Source organism: Dasypus novemcinctus, chromosome 9, assembly GCF_030445035.2.
Source record: "Dasypus novemcinctus isolate mDasNov1 chromosome 9, mDasNov1.1.hap2, whole genome shotgun sequence".
Lineage (NCBI taxonomy): Eukaryota > Metazoa > Chordata > Mammalia > Cingulata > Dasypodidae > Dasypus > Dasypus novemcinctus.
The window spans coordinates 12,075,277-12,102,677 of record NC_080681.1 but is presented as its reverse complement, the minus strand read 5'-3'; the positions used below and the strand labels follow the sequence as shown (position 1 = coordinate 12,102,677).

Here is a 27,401-nt window from a genome sequence, read left to right as displayed (position 1 = left end):
TTGCTCACATTCCTTCAAACTTCCCATTTCATAAGGTGATTTCAGCTAAATTAAACTTGTAGAGCTCAAAAACACATAATTGACTGCATTAGTTCCCAATACAATCAGTGATTGATCCATGACTTCTAACTGGCAATAGCCAATCTACCAATTGGCGAAGAAACCAAATGGTTACCTTAAGTTTCAACCAGCTACTTTTTTTGCGCAGGGGGCACTAAGAAAATAATGGGCTATAAAATTAGTATCTTGCATGACTCACATAAATGAAATATGTCTAACCGCACAGAGAATACACATACTTCAAAAAAGGCTAACAAAGCCTAAACTTTTTATTTCACAACCATTATTTCTCATCTCTCCCTGCTGCTGGGATTGAAAATCGTCAAAGTCCACAAATACAGCATTCAGACTTCCTACATCTAAAGGATCCCAGAGGTATAAGGTCTGGACTTAGGCTGTTTTCTGGTGATAAAGGGGGAAGAGATGTCTCTGCAATGGTCTCTGTCAGTTTTCAAACTTAACTGGAATGCCCTTAAGCTCTCCATCATCTCCAAACTTTTTTCCATAGCATCTAACCTATGACAAAAAAACCCACTCATCTCTCATATACATAACTTCATTGGGCGGTGGGAGGGAACAGGCATTACAAAGGCACCAACCATACTCATTTTGTTCAGCCTAAAAATGGATTCCTAATTCAACAGCAAAGACATGTGCAAACTGTGGTGAGTGAATCCTGGCTCTACCTAAAAGTCATCTGAGCTGACTTTTTATGAATGGGAGTATTTCCCATGATACAAATTAATTAAGCTCTATAAAAAAATAAATAAAGGCGCTCCTGTCACTAGAAGTAGAAAAAGAGCTGCCTCCAAGAATCCAGGAATGCCCACATCCCATACCCTTCCCAGACATGGTCAGTATCTCATGCAGCACTACATGGGAACAGGACTTTTTTTTTTTAATTCTCACCACTATCAAAAACTCTGTCTATACATACATTCAGCCACACACATATATATCCATCTTCAAGAGTTTCTTCTCCCTATGACTGTAGGATCCAAGAACCCAGCCACCCCCAGGCTCAAAGACAATGCCTGTTAAGTGAGCAGATCTAGTCTATCAATATACTATGTAAGGCTCCTACCTTGTTTCACAAAATGAAGGGGCAGGGACAATGGATGTGGATACTCATAGGGGATTTGTTTTTGCCTTAAGTCCAATCTACTTGGCAATGTTCTTAAGTCCAGGGACTGGGACCGGTTCTGTGGGCACAAGATGGTGGATGACCTGATGGTCCCAGCCCACTGTGGTAAGGAGGGAGTGATTGAGCGGGGACCAAGAAGCATCTCTCACAAAATCCTTGTGGGCTTGGCTTCTAAACCTAGGAGAGAAAAAAAGAAGTTTGGTCATGGTAAAGGCCAGAGGGAAAAAGCATATTAAAGGCCTGGAGAAGAAAGCGAACCCAACACCACATTTTGGGGGGGTTTTATACACACTACACCAAATGTATAACCTCATCACTCACAGAGCAACCTAGCCCTCCACAGAGGAGGGTATCTATTATCCAATCCAGTCCTCTGTTTTTTTTATAGCTGAGAAATGGTGGCTACAGTGAGGCAGTAAATTGGGTCAGACTTGGCACCAAATCATGGCAAAGATGAGGGTACAGGTCTCTTGTCTGGTGTCTTTCACAGTATACCCCGTTGCATGAGGTATATGGGGTTACATGACTAGTAGACTGCCCCCTTGTGGAAGAAGGCAGGAATGCCAGACTCAGAATTTCCACCCACCACCCACGTTCCTCCTCTAGCAGGGACAAAGTTAGTTGTTGGTCAGCCCTAGGAACCAGGAGATGGTCAACAGTCTGCATTGCTACCATCAGAAGCAGATAGAAATTTTCCTTTCAAAAGAGATAAAGCATTCTGTCGAAGAGAAAACCCAGCCACCCCCTGCTCCCCTGCCCGGATCCCTGATTATAGGATCCAATTTCACACTTACACCTCGGAAAGGCCAGAGTCCAGCACAGCAAGTGAACAGTCTTCACTAACAGAGGCCAGGAACGGAATACTAGAAGGGGGAAGAGAGGATTGTGCAAGGTAAGGCCCATGGATCCAAAGACAAAAGGCTGACTAAGCCCACCGTGACCCCAACCTGCACTATAAACCAGCCCGGGGGGAAGGTGCCCTGACGGCCACTTTGTAAGGTTAGGGTCAGCTACCACTCAAGTCTATATCACAAGTTCAAAGTAAAAATGAGGAAAATGGAGCACAGCCAGGGTTGAAAATCATCCTGGCAACTAACCAGCCCATTTGGTCCCTCCCTGCAGCTTCAGTAATAACCCCAGAAAGATCTAAGGGAAATAAAGCTTTTCCAACCACATGGTCCTAAGCCTCCAGTAGTCATTATTTGGGGTACTGAGCAGGACTAAGACCACATCTTAGCCATATTCAGAGAGACCTCACAACCCCAAGGAGGACTATGGTCTTAAGAGATGCTTGACGTTTTCTGAAACTTCAGCTAAAGCTCTAAGGTTTAATTTGATCATGCGATGCTTGGCCAACACAGCATTCCCCCACCCCTGCTGAGCCCATTCATACCCACCAGGCCCCTGATGATAAAGAACTACCTGTGTGGGGAGAACACCAGCCCAGTGATACACTGGGAGTGCACAGTTGAGCTGAGGACACGGCTTGCACTTTTGGTGTCCACAAGGGAGACAGTCCCATTCTCATCACCTATGGAAAAGAGAGGGAGCACGCGGCAGTGGTTAAGAGCATGGACTCTGGATTCAGCCAGGCCTAGCTCTGAATCCTGGTTCCTCAATCTTGGATAAATTAACCACTCTTAGTTTTCAATTACTCCTTTCGTAAAACAGAAATAGTCAATTGGATGGTTATGAGAAGTTGATGAGGAAGTTATTATTTTCAGCACAAACTACATGAACTCACCACCATGCCAACATTACAACTATCAACAGTAGAACTGCTCACTGCCATATCAAACAGATGGAACAATCTACTTGCTTTGTGGCTCACTGACTTCTAGCCATGCCCAGAACACAGGAGCCAGTATAAATCATCAGGAAAGCAAATCTGCCAGGGGAAAATCATCATGCTCTCCAAAGCTAAACAAAAACTACATGTGGAACATCCCACTTTTCCTTCCCTCCATTAGCATAATTCATCAAGTACCCAAATGTGCTGCTGAGACTTGAGTAGCTAGAGCCTTATACAGTATGGAATTAGTTCTTTTTCTCTCATTCCTCCCCTTTCCCATAAAATACGTGGTTTGACAAGTAGCCTTACCGAAGACAAAGGCTTCACTTTGCTGAGGATGCCAAGCCAATGAGGTAGGGAGGAAGCCAGAGGCAGTGCAGCCTGCAAAGGAGAAAACAGGAACCTGGGCCAAGACTCAGAGCACAGAAGAGGGAAGCTTCTCAAATGAAGTCACTCTAAACCCCAGGAGCACCTTTACTCCATTTCCCAAACCCTAGTAAGGCAGTCAAGTCCTCATCCTTAACACTCAGAATCTCCATAATGTATCCACTAGCCTCCTGCCTTTTCTGGACTTACGAGAGGCGGGTTTCAAGCACAAATCATAAAGGTTTAACTCTGGCCCCTGGGCCATCCATTGAACAAAGTAAATCACCCACCCAAAAACCAGGCCTTCCTCTTGGTACCCACTGCACAAGATGATGTCAGCAGAGCCTCAGGGGGAAAGAAGACGACTATGTCATTATGTCACAGTGACTGGGCATCCTGCATCTTTGCCTTTGACTCTGGCCAAGGAAAGCCTCTCCCAGGTGGGCTTCTAGCACCATCCTCCCATCTCTGACTGTCAGACTCACCCATCTGTGAAGCTGGCTTGGGACAGCGGGTATCCCAGAGTAAAATTCTGTTGTCCTAGTTGAAGAAACAGGGCAAGAAAAAAAAAAGACTTTACAATCAAAGAAGCAGCTGCTTCTCTGAGGTCTCCACACTAAAAACCAAGTGGTCTTTGGCTATGCAAGGTTTGGGTATAGTGAGAAAGTGGGAAGAAAGGGAAAGTTTACCTCACTGCAGGAAAGAAACACAGCGTCCTCATGGGGAGAGGCAGCAACACAGGTGACCTGCCCAGAGTGAGCTGAAAAAAGGGAGAAAAAGAAATATGACCAAGAAGTAGCTGAGGGGGAGGGGTACAGGGTAAGCCCAGACACCCAGAAGGGGCAGGGTATGAGAAATAGGCTTGCTCCCAGCATACAATTTAATGGCTTTCTTGAAAGTTTATGAATAAAGACAAAACATAAGAGGAAAGGTTGGTGGAATAGGGATTATAACACCTAACATGGCTTGGGGCGGGGTATGAATTAGTAAAACAATGAAGGAGAAGTTACGGGCTAAATAGTAACAGTGAAGGAGTTTATTGTCAAGAAGTCCTGTATGTAGGGGCTAATAATTCTAGAATAGCAGTGTTCATACTAGAGTACACATACCTCCAGGTAGTATACAAAAATTTTCTAGGGGATTCCCGGATACTGATAGTTTTAAGGGAGTCAATTTCTCCAATGTTCTCTTTCCTAAAACTGAACTGAGAAAATATCTACAGTCTTGCCAATTCTCCTTTCCTACCTCTATTTTCACAATCACCCATCTCCCACTTTAAAGAATGAACACATGGCTGTCATCTATCCCAAATCTTACCATGGTGTAAAACTCAAAGGTGTCAAAACCGAGGGTTCCAAATGAAAGAACAAAGAAGGCTTTTCCCCAGGAGCCAAAGAGCAAAACAGAGAGCACTGGGATCAGAAACACTGACTTGACCTTATTTCATCCACAACACAAACACAAGCATGGGTCACTGACTCATCATTATCACTTTCTAATAACAAGAATTGAAAAATATTAACACAATAGATGGCTGTCATAAGGACACATCTAACAAGTTTAACTGAATTTAAAAGTGAAGTCAGATTGTTTCTGAAAGAAAGTTAGGTCTAACTTGGCTTACTGGTTTAACAATGTAGGTTGGATTTTGCCAGTTATTTGGTAGACATTTTGCATAAATTAAATGGACTTAACCTACACATTTAAGATTTTGACAAAAATATGTTCTACACAAATATACAGTAAATCACATGCCAGAAAATACCTCCTTTGGAACTATATAAATTTAAACCAAAATCTTTTCAGATATCACATTTAAAATATGTGTTGGGGGCACAGGTTTTCAAAATTTTTTTAAAGATATATATGCAAAAAGTTTTCAAGTCAATTGCTCCATGCTAATTTTACGTTGTGGAAACTGTTTTTTTTTAGTCATTTAACCAGACTTTCCAAGGTAGACTGTGGCAGTGCCCTGAAACAGAAGGATGGAATTAAATTACCTTCCACCGTTCTTACCTAGCTCTAGAACACATGTAAAGCCAGCTTGATGAGAAATCAAAAGAGGAATTTATTGCTCACTTGAAAAATCATAACTCTGGGACAAGCACCATAAGGGGATAAAAAATGAAGAACAGGGAAGAGGCTGTGGCTCAATCAGTTGGGCTCCTGTCTACCATATGGGAGGCCCTGAGTTCATGTCCCAGGGCCTCCTTCTGAAGGCAGGCTCACCTGCATGCTGTGGAGAGCCACCTGCCCAGGTGCCACAGAGAGCCGCCCAGCCCGCAAGCACCACAGAGAGTTGACTCAGCAAGGTGATCCAACAAAAAGGGAGACAAGCAAAAATGCAGAAGAGTGTGCAGCGAACGGACAGAGAGCAGAAAGCAAACAAGCTGCAAAGGCGGGGGAAATAAACAAAAAAATAAATACAGACACAGAAGAACGCACAGCAAATGGACACAGAGAGCAGACAGCACACAAAAAGCCATAAGGGGCAGGGAGAATAAAAAAAAGAAAAGAAAAACACATGTTCCTTTGCCCTAAAGGGATTTGGGATTCACTGAGGGAAATAACACATAAGACAAAGAACTAAAAGGCTGAGTGGAAGAAGTGCTGGAAAAGAGGTAGCATTAGCCAGGAAAGCAAATGACATGTATAAGAAATAAAAAGACGAGTATAGCATGGACACTAACATCTTAACATTATGATTTAGAAGAGACCCTGAAGGTCCAAGATGTGTATGGGTTTGTGATTTCACTCTGCATAAATCTGAATCACACATTTCGAAATTAGAATCAGCAGAGGAAGGCGCTTGCCACTGAGTGAACCATCGTCACCACCGGCATCTAAATCTCTGGGCAAGACATTATAAAGCCTATCTTCATGAAAAATGGCTCCCAACATAAAGTCAAATGCCCATGCTATTACTGAAAGTGAGCAGAAAGAGGACTATTAGAAGAAAGTAATGAAATTTACCAGAAAAACATATCTTCTGGAGATGATATTTACAAGTTTGAGATTCACAAGTCTAAGGGTTTATCCCTTGAGAATGTAAAGGATCTACTGTGATTGGGTTTGGTTAGTGCTGTATGCCTGACAGGACAGTGGCAGGATAGGGGCTTGAATGCCATGCCATGAAAATGGGACCTTAATACAGGGCCACAAGAAACAAATGGAAGACCTAAAGAGCCAAAGATTATGGGTGGCGAGATGAGTGCTGTTGTCTGTGAGAGGTAAAGCCGGAAAGTGAATGGGGGCCTAAGAAAGGGAAAGAGAACCTGGTGACCAAACGATAGAGGGGGAGCAGGAAGAATGGAAGAGGACTGCGAGTTTGAGCCGATATGGCCAAGAAGATGGTGAGGCCAACAACAGAAATAAGGAAATTAAGAAAATGATGACTCTAGTTTTGGAAGAACACTATCAGGCAGGAGAAGACAGAACTGCTGCTTCTGACATTCAAGAAAAGTTCAGAGAATCCAAAGAGAAGAAGAAAAACAAAATTGCTAAGGCTAGGACTGAAAGGGAAGGAATGCTCACTCACCTCGGTATGAGTTCAGAACCGTCTGTTGAACAAGGTCCCAAACCTTAATGCTAAGAGCAAAAGAAAACAGAAACTTAATCTTAATCCAGACTATCTACATAAAAACATGCATTCAAACAAGAACTTCCTTTAACCAACATGACCGATTTTTCCATCTTTACCTGCTAGACTTGTGCTATGATCTATTACAATGGACTACAAAATTTCTAAGGAATTCTTACATACATATCATAATTCATCAGCAGATTCTCAAAATGTGCACACAACATTACTTAATGAGGCTAAAAGAATAGTAGGGATACAAAATGGAGGTGCAGAGTGGAGCAATGAGAACAGGGACCCACCAGAAGTCTTTGCTACCGCTGACAGCTTGTGTTCCAGAGTTCAAGACGCTGACTGCTGACACAATGTCATCATGCTCATACTTGCAGAACTTGCTGACAATGAGTGTCTCATTCTCATCCAGCTCCCACAATTCAACAGCACCTGGTTGGGGGTGGGATGAGGATAAGAGACATGAGGGAAACATGGACTTGGATTATACCAAGATGGTAATTAGCTTCTAGGACTCATTACCTGTCACTAAATTAACAAAGAAAATATGCCTATAAAAGTAAAAAGAGGGTCTAGTTAACTTCCAAGTCATTTGGCCTTAGGCTGATGTTGTTTTCTTAGTTCAAATAACGAGGGGTGTGAAGAAGCCTCTAGAAAAAGAGGGAAAAATGGATGGAAGGTCTGGTAAAATCCATATTCCACTTCCAGTGAGAAGAACTGGAAAATGAGCTTCCAGGAGACAATGATGAAGTCTCCACAACTGTCTGTGCAGTACACAGTAAAGTTAAACTTTCTCAGCTATGAAAAGCACTAACAAATACTGAAGTATTTGAATATATGTCTTACAGTCCTAATAAATATTTGTTGACTAACTCAATTTCCACACAGCAAGCCCCCAAAAGTGTTCAATTCTGAGAATGTTCCACTTTTATCCTTCCCTGAAATGCCTGCCATCTCTCAAATTCTAATTTTTTTAAAACGACAAAGTCTCTATTACTGAGCTTGACATTCAAAACAAAGAAAGCAGAATAAGACATTTAAGAAAGGAAAGAGGAAGCGACTGTACATACTAGCTTCAGTCTCATGCAAGATTATCCTTGGTCTGGGCTGGAGGGAGAGGAGGTTTACACACAAGAAAAACAATTCCAGTCTAACTCTTAAACTTGTTATGGATTTTTTTTTTTTAGGTAGTGGGGTTGGAGATTGAACCCGGGAGCTCATATGTGGGAAGCCGGCGCTCAACCACGGAGCCATGTCGACTCCCTGGCTTTTGCTAGAAAATCCCACCAGACTATTCAGCATCTTGGGAAAGCTATTCCACCCACACAAGAGTTCGTGTTTGGGGCCAACATCCTCAGGCTTCCCCAAGCACCGACGGGATGCCTTGCACAACCCCAAGCCTCCAGTCCACCCGTGTGGATGAGGGGAAAGCGACTCACCAGAATCTGAAGCCACTAGGATACCTCTGTCCCCAACCCAAGTGAGGTCAGCCACTCCGGCCTCCGTCTGGACTCCGGCGGAGCAGAAGCCTTCGTTGGGGGCGGCACAAGGGTCCTTGAAAAGCCAGAGAGAACCGGCCCAGCAGCGGCCACTGAGGCTTGAGGCCCCGAGGAGGAGCGACCCATCTACGAAGGGTAGAAGCTGTCAGCACGCAAGGGTGGAGGGACTTGTCTCCATGGTGACCACACCGAGCAGCACACGCGCCGAGACCGCATCTGATCTCAACAACGCGGGGCAGAGTTGGGAACCGAGCTCAGCAAAGCGAGGAAAGAATCAAGAGAGCATGCGGGAAGGGAGCGGACTGGATGGGTTAGTCCCGGGGAGGGGGCGCTCCGGGCGTGGAGGGGAAGCTCCCAGGCCCCGAATCTCCGCTCACCGGACCGGTACCGCGCAGCCTCCAACTGCCGCTCCATACAAGCTGGTGCATTCGGGGGAAGGTTCCACTCGCGGGCCGCCGGGGGCACCAGCGGAGGCGGCGTCTCCTTCCGCATCTCCACGGTTCCAACTCCAACTTAGACCCAAACCAGCCGCCGGCCCAGCCTTCAGCGCCGGCTGCGATCCCCACGTGGTGCACCGCCAGGCCTCCGCCCCTCTCCGCAGGCTACGGCAACTACATCTCGCGAGAATTGCTTTCACGCTTTCGTTCCACAATCCAGTGGTCGCCTCCGGCAACGGGTTCTTGTTTCTTCTCGCGAGAATTAAAAAAAAAAAACACCTCGGGAACTTCGAGGGCAAAAGAGGTGAGAAGTTCTCTTCTCGCGAGACTTGTGAGCGGCCATCTTACTGCTGCCCCTGACAAGCTTTCCCCTCGGGGTCACCGGGGATTCTAAGACCGCTGCCTGGATCCTCGCTGACCATGTTGTCCCGAGTGGTACATTCTGCCGCCGCCAGAGCAGGTGAGGGCTCTAGACCCTGGTCTGGACGATCAGGGTGATTAGAAGGCAATGGGTCTGGGGGTCACTGGGTGGGGGGAAAGAAGGGTGAAAAAGTGCAGCGGGACCTGGACCTGAGAGAGGAGTAGTCAGTGCCGCTAGGAAAGGAGCGCCTGGTCTCGGGGATGGGAAAGAGGGATGCATGGCCGTGGTGATCGGGCCCTGTGGGGACCGTGGGAGGGGCAAGCTTGATTCTACCTTGACCTTGCTGACCTGCGCCTTGTGTCCGCAGCCCCGTCTCTGAAGAACGCAGCCCTCCTCAGTCCAGGGTAAGTGTGAGGAGCGGCGTGTTCCCGCGTCGTCCTTGTTCTATCACCTCGCTTCACTTCTCGGTTTCCTCCCTAGCCCAGAACGTACCCATTTTCGGGTAATTCTTGAGACGCTTAAAGCTTCATTCAAACACTCATCGTACCTGTTAAGTAGGTGGAGCGCCGTCTCACTCAATGGCAGAGATTTAGGTGCCGGGTTCCCACTAAACTAGAAACCTGACTTTGGTGTCTTCTAAGCCCCACCCCTCCCTCTTGTGACCTTCAGCTAGACACAGCTGCTACCGCCCGAATCTGGGTTACCACATCACAGACCCAAGAACGAGTTTTGTTAAATAGTAAAGCCCATTGTTTTCAGTGTGTCGCCCACTTCAGACTTTTTATTCCCAGATCATAAGTCAGAGAAATCATATTTGGATTCAGTAAATTCTTGCCTTCAACAAACCAAGGACACAAAAATAAGAGTGAGGCCACCTGCCTCCCTCACACAATCTAGGAGGGGAGGCAGTTATAGAGTAGTGGTTTAGAGTTAGGGCTACAAGGCTAGAATAGAAGAGCAGAGTACATTTGGCTTTTACTTGTGTGACCTCAGTGTCCTCATCTGCAAAATGGAGATAAGAGCACATTTGGGGTTGTGAGAATTGAGAGATTTAACACCTGGAAAACTAGAACTGTGTATGGTACATCGTTGTTGCTTTTAAATGTTAGCCTTTGTTACTGCTTTGGAATTTGTCTTTTCACTTTCAAACTTAATCACAAAGCAGGCAAAATTCGATAGCTTAAAAAGCGGCTTTAATTTATCTGCAGTTAATTTTCATGTATGACATAAAGTGATTTAATTGACTTTTTTCAGTTTAGCAGAGAAAAAGGGGTCCATACAGACAGGTAAAGAAGTCATTGTAATACAATGTAATAAATAAAATAACCATGTATATAAGATACAGGGATGATTCTTTTACACTCTTTTACACTGGTCCAATCCATCAGCAAGGTTCTGCCTTCAGATTCATGTTGGCTCCTCCCACTTCTACCTCCTCTGTTGTAGTGCCAACCACCATTGCCTTTTCACCAAGACTATTTCTTGCCCTGTTATAACCCATCCTCACAGTAGCCAGAGGGACTGTGTCACTCTGCTACTTAAAACTCCAGAGCTTCCCATCCCATTTGAAATAAAATCCAAATTACTTTTCAACCCGGAAGGCCCAACATGAATTGACCCCATCAAACCTTTGATCTCATCTCCTTCCATTCATTTTTTTTTTAAGATTTATTTATTTATTTATTTAATTTCCCCCCCCTCCCCTGGTTGTCTGTTCTTGGTGTCTATTTGCTGCGTCTTGTTTCTTTGTCCGCTTCTGTTGTCGTCAGCAGCACGGGAAGTGTGGGCGGCGCCATTCCTGGGCAGGCTGCTCTTTCTTTTCACGCTGGGCGGCTCTCCTCACGGGCGCACTCCTTGCGCGTGGGGCTCCCCTACAAAGGGGACACCCCTGCGGGGCGCGGCACTCCTTGCGCGCATTAGCGCTGCGCATGGCCAGCTCCACGTGGGTCAAGGAGGCCCGGGGTTTGAACCGCGGACCTCCCATGTGGTAGACGGATGCCCTAACCACTGGGCCAAAGTCTGTTTCCCCCATTCATTTTTTAGTTCCATTTTCCAGCCATACTGGCTTTCTTGTTGTTCCATGGGAAACTGCTTGCTCTGCTCTCTTTTCCCCAGGTCTTTGGTTCAAATATCATCCAACCTCCCTATCATAAAAGCCTCCTTCCTCCTCTCTCCACCCCAATTGCTCCCTCTCCTTTTACCTTGCTCTATTTTTCTTCAAAACATACCTGCCTGATATTATGTTTGAACATACAAACCTACACTTCCCACCTCCTACTAATTTATGTATGTCATGAAGGCTGGGACCTTGTCTGCTCATTTTGTGTTCACAGTGCCTGGCATAGAGGGTCAGTAAATGTTTGACCAATGAAATGAATGAATTTTATTCGAAGATGGGAGGCCTTTATAAAGAATATGCTTGAAATATTTTGATGACTGGTTGAATCTGGTAGTCATTGAATGAAAGGCATACCAGGCAGAGGGAGCAGCATGAGGCATGTTTTTTTTATTTTTTTTCTTGTTTTTGAGAGCTGTAAGTGGTTCATATGACTGAAGAGTAGGAGAATAAAGGAAGAGGAGGTTACAGATTTGACAGGTGCTGGATCATGTATGCCATATCAAGTAGTTTGGTTTCTGCAGATAAGAGGGAGCCTGTTGAAGAGTTTTAGAGTCAAATTTGCAGCATTTTGTACGGGGCTAGGTTGCAGGGTTTGAGTAGAAGCAGAGAGACCAGGTTCTGGATTGTTAAACTAGTTTAGGCAGGAGATGATGAGGGCTTGAACAAAGGGAGAATAAGTTGGGGGGAGGATTTGTGTCATTTCAAAGCAAATTCTCTAGTGCTTTTCAGGGGTTTGTATGTGTGTGTGTGTGTTTCGTTTTGTTTGGGGTGGGGAACTGCTAATGTTTAATATTATCATGTTTGATGGTTCTCATCCTGGGATAACTATTCCCTCCAGGGGACATTTTGCAATGTTGCATGGAGACATTGTTGGTTGTCACAACTGGGGTGGGTGTGGTGGGTGCTACTGGCATCTAGTATAGTTGGATAGAGGCCACAGTTGCTGCTACACATTCTACAGTACACGAGACAGCGCTTCACAACAAAGAATTATCCAGGATTTCAGTGAAGGAAGCTCAAGCATGATTCTCATGTTTACAGATTTCTCAACCTTGGTGGGGTAGTTCCTATATTGGGAAGCAGAAATAAGATTCAAAAAACAATTAGTGGATAAAAATCAATGCAAGTAACGTAAACTCTTATATTGCAGGGGTTCAGGGATGAAGAGTGTGGAGGTGAAGAATGGGAAGTGGGACAGAAACATACATAGAACATGAAGGAGACTAAGCCTGACAGCAGATATGGGGAAAAATTAGGGGATTTTATTTTATCAGATCCTAATATGAGACTTAAGTATGCTGTAACTGCTAAACATGCAGTCTTAGACTGCTTTAATGTAAGAATAGTTTGTAGTTCCACTGTTGATGATAGTAAAGTACAAGCCCAGTAAGAGCAATAACAAGTTCTCAATATTCATAGAATGTATTAATTGGTCAGGTTACATTTATAGTGTTAAGCTCAGTTTTCTTTTTTTTTAAAGATTTATTTTTATTTCTCCCCCCCGCCCCCCCCCCCCCAGTTGTCTGCTGTGTCCAATCACTGTGTCATCTTCTGTGTCCGCCTGCATTCTTGTCAATGGGACCTGGAATCTGTGTCTCATTTTGTCACATCATCTCGCTGCATCAGATCTCCCTGTGCATGGCGTCATTCCTGGGCAGGCTGCGCTTTTTTCGTGCTGGGCAGCTCTCCTTAAGGGGCACACTCCCCGCGCTTGGGGCTCTCCTACGCGGGGGACACCGCTGCGTGGCATGACACTCCTTGCGCGCATGAGCCCTGTGCATGGGCCAGCTCACCACATGGGTCAGGAGGCCCTGGGTTTGAACCTTGGACCTCCCGTGTGGTAGGCAGATGCCCTATCCATTGGGCCAAATCCGCTTCCCAAGGTTCAGTTTTCCATACCTCATTTTTAAAAAAAAAATCAGAGGCTCCTTGTGGAGAACAATCAGGTTTGTGAGATTTAACCCAGATTCTTGGGTGTTATCTTATGTGGAGAAAAATTAAAACCAATGAATAGAGGTTCCAAGGATGTACAGAACAGCTCAAATCAAATATAAACATAATTAGTGAAACGGACTTGGGCCAGTGGTTAGGGCATCCGTCTACCACATGGGAGGTCCGCGGTTCAAACCCCGGGCCTCCTTGACCCGTGTGGAGCTGGCCCATGCTCAGCGCTGATGTGCGCAAGGAGTGCCATGCCACACAGGGGTGTCCCCTGCATAGGGGAGCCCCACGTGCAAGGAGTGCGCCCCGTAAGGGGAGCCGCTCAGCGCGAAAGAAAGTGCAGCCTGACCAGGAATGGCGCCGCCCACACTTCCCATGCCGCTGAGGACAACAGAAGCGGACAAAAAAAGAAGACGCAGCAAATAGACACAGAGAACAGACAACCGGGGAAAGGGGGGCGCAATTAAATAAATAAATATATCTTTAAGGGAAAAAAAAAGATAAACATAATTAGAGCTCTACACAGCACTGAAAAGGTTTGTGTCACATAGTGATTAGCACCCCATCACAGGAAGTATTCAAAAAGGTCAGAGTTCTTGCCATCAGGGAGCTCATAATGCAGCAAGCATGTAAATAGCTAACCACTTACATAAAACTTTACCATTTGCCAAGCAGTATTCTAAACAGTTTATGTGTATTAACTTATTTAATCCTAACAAAAACCCTATCCTTTATTCCTATTTTATTTATGAAAAATCCAAAGTTCCAAAAGCTTAAGTTACTTGCTCAAAGTCAAGTGGTGGATCTAGGATTTGAACCAGGTAGTCTGGCTGCAGAGTCTGTGCTCATATTTCACTGCTACCAATAGACATTCAAAATGCTAGACAGGTGACCTGTCAGACTTTTAAAAGGGATTGGGTATTAGAAGATTTAAATAAGACTTTAAGTATCTGTGATTAATTTATTTTCCCTTGTCACACAGCTAATTATCATACCCTAACCTTCCTATTTCTAGCCTGTACTGTTTCCATTTTAACTGTTATGTGAAATTGCCTCAATCCTTGTCCCCATTCATTGTTTCTGCTAATGTTCATACATTGTGTTCTTTTTAAAGACTAGACCTTACGTTTGTATAATTGCTACCTGTAGGGTATTACAGGCAACAAGAATCTTTCATACTGGGCAGCCAAGATTTGCCCCTGTACCACCTCTTCCTGAACATGGAGGAAAAGTTCGCCATGGGTTGATCCCTGAGGAATTCTTCCAGTTCCTTTATCCTAAAACTGGTGTCACAGGTGAGCACTTGGCCAAATTTTGATAGTGTGCTTGTGTGGTATGGTTATGTTAACCTAGGATTTTAATTACCTCTTAATTCTTCTGCATATACCACAAAAATAAAATCAGTTATTTTTAAAAGGAAACGGCGAGGGGATTCAGTATAGACATTGGTTTGGTTGCTCCAACTTGCCTTGCAAACAAATTTGGTTGGGAATTTAACTTAATTTTATAACTTGTCTCCATTTGCTGATATACCAAATGTACTGAATGCCTACTGTAGGTATTTGGAATACATTGGTGAACTAAGATAAGTGCCTGTCATCATAGAACATACATTCTATCATAGGATATAGACAATTAAAAAATGAGTAGCTGTGTGATGTACTGTCAGATAATGGAAACAGTTGTGGATAAAAATAAAGCCAGGTAATGTAATAGAGAATATTGATTTGTATACAAATGCCTGAAAACAGAAATTGACCTTCTTTTTTCAGTATTTGCCTTCTTTAAGGTATAAACAATTCTAATAGCTTGCTTTCTTATAGTGCTATATGCTTTCACTTACGGTATTTAATCCTTAAAACAGCCCTATGAAGACATTTTTATTACCCAGAAGAAATAGGAAAAAAAGTAATTTGCCATGATCGTATTATCTCTTTTGTGGCTGAGCTGGACTTGAACCTAGGCTCTCTGACTAAGTATGGGTTCTTTCTCGTACACATGCTGCCTTTCTGGCTATAGCCAAATAACTGCTTCGATGGTGGATCATTGGAAACCAAAGATTTTAACTCTGGTATGGCTTAAAGTAACATTTCCCTAACTGAAATTGCAAGGAACGTTAGTTCCTCAGATCTTTACGGGTGATAAAAAATGCTATATATGATAGGCCCTTCTTGCAAATTCACATTTAAAATGTGTATATTTAAGGCAATTTAAAATAGAGAAGATTTTTGAAACTAGTATGGGAAACTCTGGATAAAATACATTTGCTACTGTAACCTTTTTATTCTTTAAACACATAAGTTAACATTCTTTCGTACTAATATTGCTCAGAAACATTGTAAATACTGTCCTAAAATCCTGTGCTGTCCTTACCTAACTTGTGAGGCACAGAAGAAAATTCTAAAGAAATATAAATTATGGTTATATCCTTTCAGAACTCATGGCCTGGTTAAAGAAAAAGATAACCATATTTGAAGCTTTAGAATTAGCTACTACAAGAGTTAAGAATCCCGATACGGGCGGCGGGCTTGGCCCAGTGGCTAGGGAGTCTGTCCACCACATGGGAGGTCCACGGTTCAAACCCTGGACCTCCTTGACCCATGTGGAGCTGGCCCATGCGCAGTGCTGATGCACGCAAGGAGTGCCCTGCCACGCAGGGGTGTCCCCCACGTAAGGGACCCCCACACGCAAGGAGTGTGCCCTGTAAGGAGAGCTGCCTAGCGCTAAAGAAAGTACAGCCTGCCCAGGAATGGTGCCGCACACACGGAGAGCTGACACAACAAGATGACGCAACAAAAAGAAACACAGATTCACATGCCGCTGACAACAACAGAAGCAGACAAAGACAACGCAGCAAATAGACACAGAGAACAGACAACCGGGGTGGGGGGGAAGGGGAGAAAAATAAATAAATAATAAATAAATAAATAGAATCCCGATACCTAAACTCTTCCTTTTACACACATAATATTTTATAGTTTTTACTGCTAATTTTCAGTGTCAGATTACTATTAAGAAAAAAATAAGCTAGAGTGGATAGATTTTTATCCTGTTCAATATTCTCATTCAGTAAATGGTATATCTTGTTGGACAAGTTACTTCAGAACCGACATCTTAGTAGACTCCATCTATTTATTGAGCTGCTATCCCAGGAAGTTTACGTACATGATTTCTCAGTTTCTTCAAGCCTGTGCAGAAAATACTCTTCCCATTTTACAGGTGGGAGAACTGAGTTCAGATATCATGTAAACTCAGTTTCTAATAAGTTGCAGACTTATAACTCAGGCTTCCCTGAGCCCAGTCCTTGTATTTTCAACTCTACAATACTTGTACCAGACTGCTTCTCAATTTGGTGTTTTGTGTTTTCATATGATTATAATCATTATTTAACTTTGCCTTAAAATAACCAAATGCAAAAGTATCTTCCTATCTTCTCCTCATAAAAGAACTTTTTTTTTTTCTTTTAGGACCCTACATGCTTGGAACTGGGCTTATCTTGTATTTTCTATCCAAAGAGATATATGTGATTTCTCCAGAGACCATCTCTACCGTAGCAACAGTAGGGTTGCTCATCTATGTAATTAAAAAATATGGTGCCTCTATCGGACAATTTGCTGATAAACTCAATGAGGTAAACCATACACCCTATTTTTTTCCCTGTTTTTGACTGTAGCAGAACATGAAGTCCATCAAGTGATGTTTTTGCTATGAGTATTGAAGGAGGACTATATAGAAATGAATCTAGTTATGATGATTACAGTTATAAGTGTTCATGTTAGCTACTAAGGGAAGATCTTTTTTTTTTTTAATCAAACTTTCTCCAGCTTTTCCATTTAACAAGATATTGCATAGCTATTACAGCACTCAGCTGAAGGCTGAGGCTATAAATATTTAGAATTTTCACAGCACTAGGAACCCAAGAAACAATTTCATTCTTAACGGCCGTAATTTATATTTTTTACCGAAGTCCCTAATTCCTAATTGGTTTGTTTTTTGTTGGTTTGTTTGTTTTTTTAAGGTATCGGGGGCCAGGGATTGAACCTGGAACCATATGCAGGAAGCTGGCACTTAACCACTGAGCCACATTGGCTTCCCTGAGTTGATTTTTTGTTTCTTTGTTTTTTGGAGGAACCAGGAACCAGAACTGGGATCTCCCACATGGGTGGTGGGCGCTTAATTGCTTGAGCCACATCCACTCTAATTGGTTTGAAATCCTGGATTTTATGTGTCCCTCTGGTAGGCTGTTTAAGGATTTGTGTATTTCTCTCTATCTGTGTATGTTTCTTTGTGGGTGTTATCACAAATGAGGGGTAAAACCTAAAAAAGACAAGAAGTCAGTTTGATTTTTTCGTTTCCCCACCCCCTCCCCTTGTAGGTGCTTGTTGTCTGTACGTCTTCTTTTTAGGAGGCACCAGGAACCAAATCCAGGACCTCCCGTGTAGGAGGGAGGCGTCCAATGGCTTGAGCCACCTCCTCTTCCTCTTGTTGTGTCTCCTCATGTGTCATCTTGTTGTGTCAGCTCGCCGTGCCAGCACATCATATCAGCTCACTGTTTTGTTCATCTTGAATCAGTTTTAGTTACCTATGGTGCTTTCACTAATCTTAGTTGTAAATATCATAATTGCAGCAAAAAATTGCCCAATTAGAAGAGGTGAAGCAGACTTCCATCAAAAACATCCAAGATGCAATTGACTTCGAGAAATCACAGCAGGCACTGGTGCAGAAGCGCCATTACTTTTTCGATGTCCAGAGGGTAAGTTTCAAAAATTTCTAAGAAGAATGAAGTTACTCATTTGTGGGTATTTAAAGCAAAAATTTAGAATCTTTTATGAGTAATGGTTGAATAGACTGAGCATATTTTATTTAGAAAAAATGAGGTTTGAGTAGGGCTGGCTATTATATCTCTTTAAACATTTAAGAACTGTCAAATGGAAAAATAATTAGAATTGTTACTCCAAATTAGGAAGAGCTTAAGTTATAGGAGAATACAATTTGGATCCACACAAAAGGAAAATTATCATTTAACCAAAGCTGTCTAAGAAAATAGGTGAAAAGACAGCTAAACATACTTGCTATAAGAAAATCTGATATCCTATGCTTCATACTCACAGAATAGACTAATTTAAATATCAGTAGAATTTTTACCATAGTAAAAACATTAGATTCTAAGATATTTTGTTTCCAAAACAATCTTTAGAAACATGTTCAGATATCTTATTATTTATTTTGACCTCAATTTTTATGCATTTAAAGTGAGATATCCTTATATTGAAATTTTACATTATAGGAGCACCAATGAAATGAGAAATGGATGCTAAAATATAGTGAGTATCTGAAATATTAATGATCTAGTGTGGTCTCATTACCAAATGCATCAGGAACAAATACTTGGGTACAAGTATTTGGACCCATTTTAAGAGCTTTGGATTCAGAACCTCTGATGGGTTTTGTGTATTTTTAAAACACAATCTCTAAAGATTCTTAATTTTTAAAACCTCTTTCCATGCGTATTTATTCAGGTTCCAAATGGAGAGCACCTCCTGCATCACACATGATACACACACAAAATCCTGATCTTTTTAAAACCAAGTTGGAAGCTGTAGTTGTTCGTAAAAGTCAGATGATAATCTTAAAAATTTTTATTTATGAAATGTTTGTTTAGCAGATATTTATTGAGCTCCTCCTGTGTTCCAGGCTCTGGTCATTCTGGAACCAGTTCAGTTCTAAGTAATTCAATTCTAAGTAATTGAACAGATACATAATTTTTTTTATTGTCTGTAGGCTCTTATATATATTACCATAGATTAGATGGTATTAAGTGCTATGTAGAACAATAAAGTAAAAAAAGATTCCAGGAGGAGGAAATTTTTCTTTTTATACAGCATTTGAAAAAGACCTTTAATGTGACATTTGATCAGAGACTTGAAAGAAGTGATGGGATGAGCCATGTAGATTTCTAGGGAAATAGCATTCCATGGAGAGAAAAGAACAATTGTGAGAGCCGTAAATCTGGAAGATTCCTTGGTGTGTTCAAGGAAAAGTAAGGAGTTCCATATAACTGAAATGGAATGTGTGAAGGGGTGAATTAAAGGAACCCAGGCAGAGGGTGGTTAGGGGGCTAGATCATATGAGACCTTATAGGCTTCTTTGAAGACTTTAACCTGTACTCTGAACAAGAAGGGAAGTCACTGGAGGCTTTTCAGCAGGGTGATACAGTTTCACTTATGTTTTGAAGGATCATTGTGGTTGCTGTGTTGAGCATAACCTTCAGGTTTGTATGCATTTGTTTGAAATGCCTATCCATTAGCCAAATAGAGATACTGAGCAGGACATTGGATGTGTTAGTCTGGAGGTGATGGGGAGATTTACAGGTTGGAAAAAGTAATTTGCGAGTTTTGAGCTTACAGGTGGCACTTAAAGCCATCAGACTAGGACACCAGGAAAACAGGGAAAACCCTGTGTTGTTTCACCTTTTGCTCACTCTGTTTATGGTCAAGTAATAAAGGGCCTAAGAATTTGACATAGGATTTAGTAACATGGAGGTCTTTAGTGATCTTGGTGAAGTGATTGGAGTATATTGAAGAGAAAATGGAAAGGAAGAAACTGGAGTCAGCATATAGACAGCTCTATCAAGCAGTTTTAATATAATGATGAGCAGAGTAATTAGTCAATAGCTGGAGAGAGAGGATACAGCAATCAAAGTTTTTTTTTTAAGTTGGAAAATAAAATAATATTAGCAGTTAGTAGAGAGGAAAAAAATGTATGCAGGAGAGTGGACAAGATTTTGCTAGAGTGTGTCTTTGAGTAGTCAGAGGGCCTGGAATCGCATGTCCGGGTGGATGGGTTGGCTTCAGGAGCATAGACAGTTCAGCCATAGTTATAGAAAGGAAGGCAAAGTACATGTGTACAGATTCAGGTAGATCGGTTTATGTGGTGGTAGGCCAAGTGTGGACATTCTCCTACTGCTTTTTTCTCAATGAAATAGATGACTAGGTTGTTCACTAAGTAAAAGTTGTCAAGAGATATTAGATGTTTGAGGAGAAAGTACAAAATAATCATCTAGAGAATGAATGTATTAGAGAAATGTACTGAGTAGAACCAAGACCTACTTGAGATTAATGTCTCAAGCTGTCATATTTAATGGGCAGACCTCTATAAGCATTCTCATTACAGGCAAGGAGATATATCTTGTCATTTTTAATTCAATATTATTTTGGAGGTAATAGCTGATGTAATTAGATAAAAGAAAGAAAAAAGAGTTATAAAAATAGGAAAGGAAAAATGAAAAGTTGCACTTATTTATAGATTACCTAATATTGTATACATGGATCACTTAGGAGACTAACATAACTCTTAAACAATAAACAGACTCAGCAGGATTTCTAGGTACAAAATTAATATCTAATAAACAATATCAGTAGCCTTCTATATACAAAAGATGTATTTTCTAGTGTACTAGAAAATATACCTTTTAAGAAATGATGTCTGGGCTTAAATTTAAGTAAAAATTTGCAGTTTATATTTTGAAAAATGTAAAGCGCTCCTGAGGTGCAAGGGTCTAAGAATTTGTTCTTAGATTGAAGACTCATTTTTATTAAGAGGTCAAATCTCTCTTCTCTCATCTCTAAAATTTAACACATTCTTAGGGAAAAAATACTAATAGAATGGGTGGGGGGATTGGGATTTGAACAAATTGGTTATTAAATTCATATAGCAGAAGTAAAATAGAACCAGCCCTACCAAATATTTTCATTGTAACATTATTGTAAGAAGCATAAAATAGTGTAGTACACACATTTTGAATGAATGGAAGATTAATAGAACAATGCAAGGATAGACCTAAGTGCATAAGGGAATTTAATTTAGATGGATGGCATTTCATTTTACAAGGGAAAAGATAGATTATTTAATAAATAGTATAGATAAATGGGTAGTTTTGTGGCTATACAGTTGATTTCCTTTCACCTTATACCAAAATAAGTTTCAGATGAATTAAAGATCTTTAAGTAAAAAATAGAAACCAAAAAAGTCAAAAGAGAGAACAAAAAAATTGTAGCATTCTTAGAATTGGGAAGGTCTTTCTAACAAAGACAACAAAATGAGAATCCATAGAGAAAAGATCGTTAAATTGATCTCATAAATATTTAAAATTTCTACATCAATTAATATTCTATGGAATTAAAAGACAAACTGGGAAGAACATATATATTTTGTGTATATGTTACCTTAATATGAAAGGCATTTTACAAATCAATAAGAATGGCCAGCATGCCAGGAGAAAAATAGAAAAACAGGCAAAGGATATAGACAGAACATAAATAAGTAAATACAGATTTCTCCTAAATAATGTAAATTTGTTCATTAGATAATCATGATGATTAAAATTGAGACACTTTTTTTCCACTTAACAGAATATCCAGTAAAAGGTTTGATAATACTGTTGGCAAATGTTTGGCATAACAGGTGTTCATGTTGCTAGAGTGAAAATGGTAATCTGGAATTTTGCAATGTTTTCCACAATTTAAAATGCATGTACCCTTTTAATATAGAATATAGGCTCTGAAGTCTGTCTGCTTTCAGATCTTGGCTTCACAATTTCCCAGCTCTGTAACTTTGGTATAAATTGGATATAATAATTGCAACTATCCTATGATGTAGTCATGAAATTTAAATGAATTGACACACATAGTGTGTTTAGAACATGTTGAGTTATTATTTCATCCAGCAAATATTCACCCATAAGTGAAAAGATCTATTACAAAGAGATAATGCAGCATTATTTGTAGTTCAAAACAATGGGGAGCAACCTAACCTATTAATAGAACTTGGTTAAATAAATTATGGAACTTCAATATCGTGGAACCTAATGTAACTGAAATAGATCTATATGTAATAATTAAAAATAAAAGTAATGGATGTGTATATATTTTGTTCATTAAATATTTCTGGGAGGAAATATAAGAAATTCAAGAAAATGGCAGTAGTGTAGCCTTTGGGGACAGCAGATTTTTTGCCACATCACTGTGTTGCCTATTCATATTTTTAAAAATAATATTGTATAAAATACAAGAGAGTGGTAGGGCATTCTGATTGGCAGAATCCTCGGAGTAGAAGAGCTCCTTCAAATATGCAAGCAATATCAATCATCTTTTCTTAATTTTGCCCCAGAATAACATTGCTATGGCCCTGGAGTTTACTTACCGGGAACGGCTGCATAGAGTTTACAAGGAGGTAAAGAATCGCCTAGACTACCAGATATCTGTTCAGAACATGATGCGTCGAAAGGAACAAGAGCACATGATAAACTGGGTGGAGAAGCATGTGGTGCAAAGCATCTCTGCACAGCAGGTATGTGAACTTTTGTAGCTTCTGGAGTTTTTCTAATACATCTCTGTATTACAGGCATCTGCTGGCAAGGAGGCATTAGCCTAGAAACAGTGGAATGGTCCTAGTTCCTTTTTTTCACTAGCAGTAACCTAGAGGTTTTTCTCCTTCCTCAAGCGTAGTTACCAAAGGACCTCACACCTCATAGGGCATACACAGTGGAAAGATGGTTGAGAGCACTGGTTATGGGAGACCTCTGTTCAAGTCTGTAATTTAGGTAACATTAGCCAGCATGTTTAATTTCTATGTAAAAAAAACATTGGGGGAAGAGATGTGACTCAAGCACTTGCATACGACCTCCCACTTGGGAGGTCCTAGGTTCGGTTCCCAGTGCCTCCTAAAAACGAATAAAAAAGAAGCAAACAAATGAAAACACCAACCCAGGAGCCTATGTGGCTCAGTGGTTCAGTACTTGCTCCCACAGATGACATCCCAGGTTCAGTCCCCAGCCTGGTGCCTAAAAAAAAAAACACAAAAAACAGTGGGGCTGGACAAAGCTATTTCTGTGCCCCTTCTATTTCCTTAATCCATGATTGCCATTCCATTTCCTCTTTCTAGCTGTTTGATTCATCAGTCACAAACAGAAATGTTTTCAAAATTTGGAATATACAAAAAGAATACAGATGAAACAAATTTATTCTGTTCTGCTAGAGTTGGATTGGTCCTTTAAAAAAAAAAAAGATTTATTTATTTATTTCTCTTCCCCCCCCCCCCCCCTCCCTTCATTGTTTGTGCTTGCTGTCTGCTCTCTGTGTCTGCTCATCTCTTTTTAGGAGGCACCAGAAACTGAATCCAGGACCTCCCGTGTGGGAGGGTGGTACCCAGTTGCTTGAACCACATCCACTCCCTGCTTGTTGTGTCTCTTGTTGTACCATCTTATTGCATCATCTCCCCATGCCAACCCAGCCCATCAGTTTGCTGTCTTGCTCATCTTCTTTAGGAGACAGTGGGAAACAAACTTGGGATCTCCCATGTGGTAGGCGGGTGCCCAGCTGCTTGAGCCATATCCACTTCCTGGATTAGTCTTTTTCAAACAAATAGTAGCTCTACAAGCCAACGTCAGTGGCAAATGGCCCCAGGAATATCTGCCTTCAACTATACAGTTTCACTTACAAAGCTGTGAACCAGGAAATTATTATAACTTAATCCCCTGGGTTTGTTTAAAATACATTGTTTCTCCCCTGTGTTAAATAATTAATTTACTTCTAAAACCTTCCTACTTTATCATATTAAGCCAGGAATCCATCTTAAGATTCTGATCCTATAGGAGTTGTCCATTAGAATTAGTGTTTATCCACCCTTTCATATTTTGGCCTGGTCTAACCAGATTTCTCTTCCTTGTTACAGGAAAAGGAGACAATTGCCAAGTGCATTGCAGATCTAAAGCTGCTTGCAAAGAAGGCTCAAGCACAGCCAGTTCTGTAAATGTATATATCCCAATAAAACAATCTGTTGGGCCAGTAAGATGTTTCTCGATTCTCTTGAGTTGTTCCATGATCACTTTTGAATAAGCAGTTTGCTTTTAATGAAAATCAGTGCTTGACTAAAGATTATCAAGTTATATCTTAAATTTCTAACTAGATCTGTCATCTTCCAATAAAATGACAACTGAAACAAGGTTTTTCATGTTGCATAGCTTTGTGAAATATTATTTCAATGATATTTGTTACGAGTAAAAAAGATGTCAATGAACTAATCTTCGTTTAAGAGGTAATTCAGTGTTGAGCTGTTTCTTCCTGAGACGTTATGGGAAATTTAAAGTTTTAAGTACTCTTAAAATAACTAAAGGAAATGTTCACATATGAAATCATAGCACTGACTTTATCATTTTAGTGGTTTATCTATTTAAAATATGGACACATATTTTAAATAGACACAGTTGTGTCATAAAAATCACTCAAGTGTCCAGCAGATAAATTAGAAAATTGTGCTCTTCCTTAGGTTTGTCTGCATTTAATTCTCCCACATGTGCACAAAGTTTTATCTACACACAAAGGAACAGCTTGCATACTTAGGAAATATGTGTTATATGAATAATTACTATTTTTATGGTATCTAGGTTCAATCAGAGAAGCAGAACCACTAGGATATGTTTATATATAAAGGATTTTCTAAAGGGGTTTGCCCTTACACTGTTGCGGGAGCTGGTTAAGCAGTATCTTAAGGCTGTGGTCTCTGATGCTACAGCTTGAAGTTCATAGGGCTGGCAGTCAAGAAGGGAAGATGGATGGATGCAAAGTAAAAGACAGTCGGAACAGGCTGGAAACCACAAGCACAAACAGAAATCCGTGTCAGTTTTTATAACTTCTTATCTTGATGGTGTGGTTTTCCTGCATAGGCCAGGTCCTTCTTTACAGATGCTGAGTCCAGAAGTTAGAGTACATGAAGGAAAAGATTGGGAAGTTGCAGGCACAGCTGCCACCTCCATTAAGGTAGTGAACCAGCAGATCAGCAGCAATGTGTTTGAGCTACATGACTGCTGCAGCTTCTTAGCCACTCCAAATCTTGCACAAGAATTTCTTGCTTACACTAGCCAGAAATATTCAGGAAAGAATTCTGGAAAAATGTAGTTCAGCCTAGTAAAGTTGACACATTACAAACCACATCAATAAATGTTGGACTGAATGGAGAATACTTAAAATTTTCAGTCTTAGGAAGTCAATGATAACACCCAGTAAAACATGGAGAGAGCAAAAAGAGGTGACATTTGAAAGAGGAAGTTAGCCAAAAAAGTGTTTGGGAGATTAGAATCCAGGAAGGTGATGCAGTGTTTGTGATTGTAGAAAGGCCCATGTAGGAGAGTGACTTGCTTAAAAAAAAATCTCAAGAATTTTAATTGAGTGAAAAAATAGTTAAGGAGTTAAGTTAGGATACCTAAGTGCCATGCTTAGAAGTTTGACCTGAGAACAAGGCAGCGCTGAAATGTTCTAATCAGAGGAATGCTGATTAGATTTTTGTTCCAGAATAATCACTAGCAACAATAGAGGGAATGGGTTGCTGAGACCAGTTAGTTAGTCTGTTGGATCATTCTAAATAAGAAACAAAGTTCTCAACTAAAGGCATTTACAATGTAGATGGAAAGGAAGGAATTGGGAAATACTAAGGGCAACTTTGGTAGGACTTGAGTGGGGAGAATATGGATGAAAGGCAATCATAGCTTTTTTGTTTGAGAGAGTAGAGATGGGAATGGTACTGTTTGCGATGACTTGGAATACAGGAAGAACTGTGTTTCAGGACAAAGGGAATATATTTGGGGGTATGTTGAATTGAAAGTACCTGATTAACATCCAATTGGTGATATACAATTAGATGGATTGGGTCTGGTCCTTAGGAGAGGCTTAGATTTAGGAGTTATTTGTGTCAAACTGTTAACCAAAGCTGCTGACATAGATGAAATGATACTAGCAGAGTAAACATAATGAAAAGAGAATAGGGCTAAATATAGAGCAGTGAAGAGAATACCAATATTTGGAATGGCGGAAAAAGATTCTGCAAAATGGAGGGACTAGTCAGTCAAAAACCAGGAGAAAGTAATATCATTGAACTCAGTGGAGAGTCATGTAGAAGGAGTCTAACCAATTTTTCAGGGAGATTAAGGGAAGTAATGAAAGTGTCTATTGGAGTTAGCTCTGAGGTCTTTGGTGGCCTTTTGTTACCAGATTTTATATAGGTTCTTGGCTATGCTGCAGCAATGAATTTCAAGAGCATACTGGGTAAGTTAGGTCAGTAATTCATTCAGGTAGGGAGGGAAGAGAAATGGGAGAAAACAACAGCAGGGGTCCCAGGTAGAGAGGACGGGGGTGAAAAGGGATAAAGAGGGCTGATTTACAAGCTACAATTCCCCATTATAGATTATAAATCCCCAGGTTTACTTGCTTGGCCATGTTGCAGAGGAAAAATGGTGAGGCAGGAACGGGTCCAGAAGCAAGAGAGTAGGGCGAGAGCACACTCAGCCCTTGCTGTTTGCTTTATAAACTATTAATTATTCCACCCCTTTGCTAATGGCAGGGGAGGGTTCCAGCTGTTTGCTGTTTTGATTGATTACTCCACCCATCAATCCCCCAGTGAGGGCCCAGTGATAAAGTCCCTAGGGAACATCCGGGGCTTTTCCTTGCTCCCAGAAGAAGCCTTTGTTCTGGATGGCAGAATCTTGAGGGTGGGGTCCTCCAGCAGCCATCTTGGGGTTACTGATGTCCATGTGGACTCTGCCAGGTTCCAGATCCTCCTATTAATTCCCTGTCTTACTAGCCTGCTTCACTTTGTTACAGTAGATTTGGTTGAATGGCAGGGATAGAAGATAGATTGCAGTGGGACTAAAGGATTGAAATCAGGTAAGGAAAAAGACTTTATGTAGAATATTTTCCAGAAGATTATTCACCCCTAAAGGGAGGCAAAGTTTGGCCCAGTTTTAAAATAAGAGAGACATGGATGAATAAGCGCTGTGAACAAAAGCCAATAGAAGGAAGAAGAATGAAACAATAGCAGAAGAGTGATAGACAGGTGTTGAAAAATTCCTACTACATGGGAAAATGGTATTCAGATAATGGCAGAATTAGCCTTCAAAAAGGAAAACTTCCACTGAAACTGGAAAGAGGATATATCTTGAAAGAAATTTTTCAATGGGAGAACAAGAAGTTAATTTAACAATCATTTATAAAAAGCAGGTGAAGCAGCTGTGACTCAAGCAATTGAGCTCCCCTTTATCT

At 41.2% G+C, this 27,401-nt stretch overlaps 2 protein-coding genes across 2 annotated transcripts; one reads left to right on the top strand and one right to left on the bottom strand.

Annotated features, from left to right (window-relative positions):
• Positions 1-299: 299 nt before the first annotated feature.
• On the bottom strand, positions 300-9,065 carry WDR77 (WD repeat domain 77). The gene is made up of 10 exons (XM_004473597.4): positions 8,831-9,065; positions 8,394-8,579; positions 7,245-7,386; positions 6,901-6,950; positions 4,052-4,122; positions 3,848-3,902; positions 3,306-3,377; positions 2,627-2,735; positions 1,999-2,067; positions 300-1,381 (listed from the first exon to the last, which is right to left on the bottom strand). Exons 1-10 carry the CDS (start codon positions 8,943-8,945, stop codon positions 1,222-1,224), a joined length of 1,029 nt encoding a protein of 342 aa, XP_004473654.1. The 5' UTR covers positions 8,946-9,065; the 3' UTR covers positions 300-1,221.
• Positions 9,066-9,200: 135 nt separating this feature from the next.
• Positions 9,201-24,159, top strand: ATP5PB (ATP synthase peripheral stalk-membrane subunit b). Its single transcript, XM_004473596.5, has 7 exons — positions 9,201-9,350; positions 9,619-9,655; positions 14,461-14,606; positions 16,779-16,942; positions 17,939-18,064; positions 22,480-22,659; positions 24,043-24,159. Exons 1-7 carry the CDS (start codon positions 9,311-9,313, stop codon positions 24,118-24,120), a joined length of 771 nt encoding a protein of 256 aa, XP_004473653.1. The 5' UTR covers positions 9,201-9,310; the 3' UTR covers positions 24,121-24,159.
• The last annotated feature ends 3,242 nt before the right edge of the window (positions 24,160-27,401 follow it).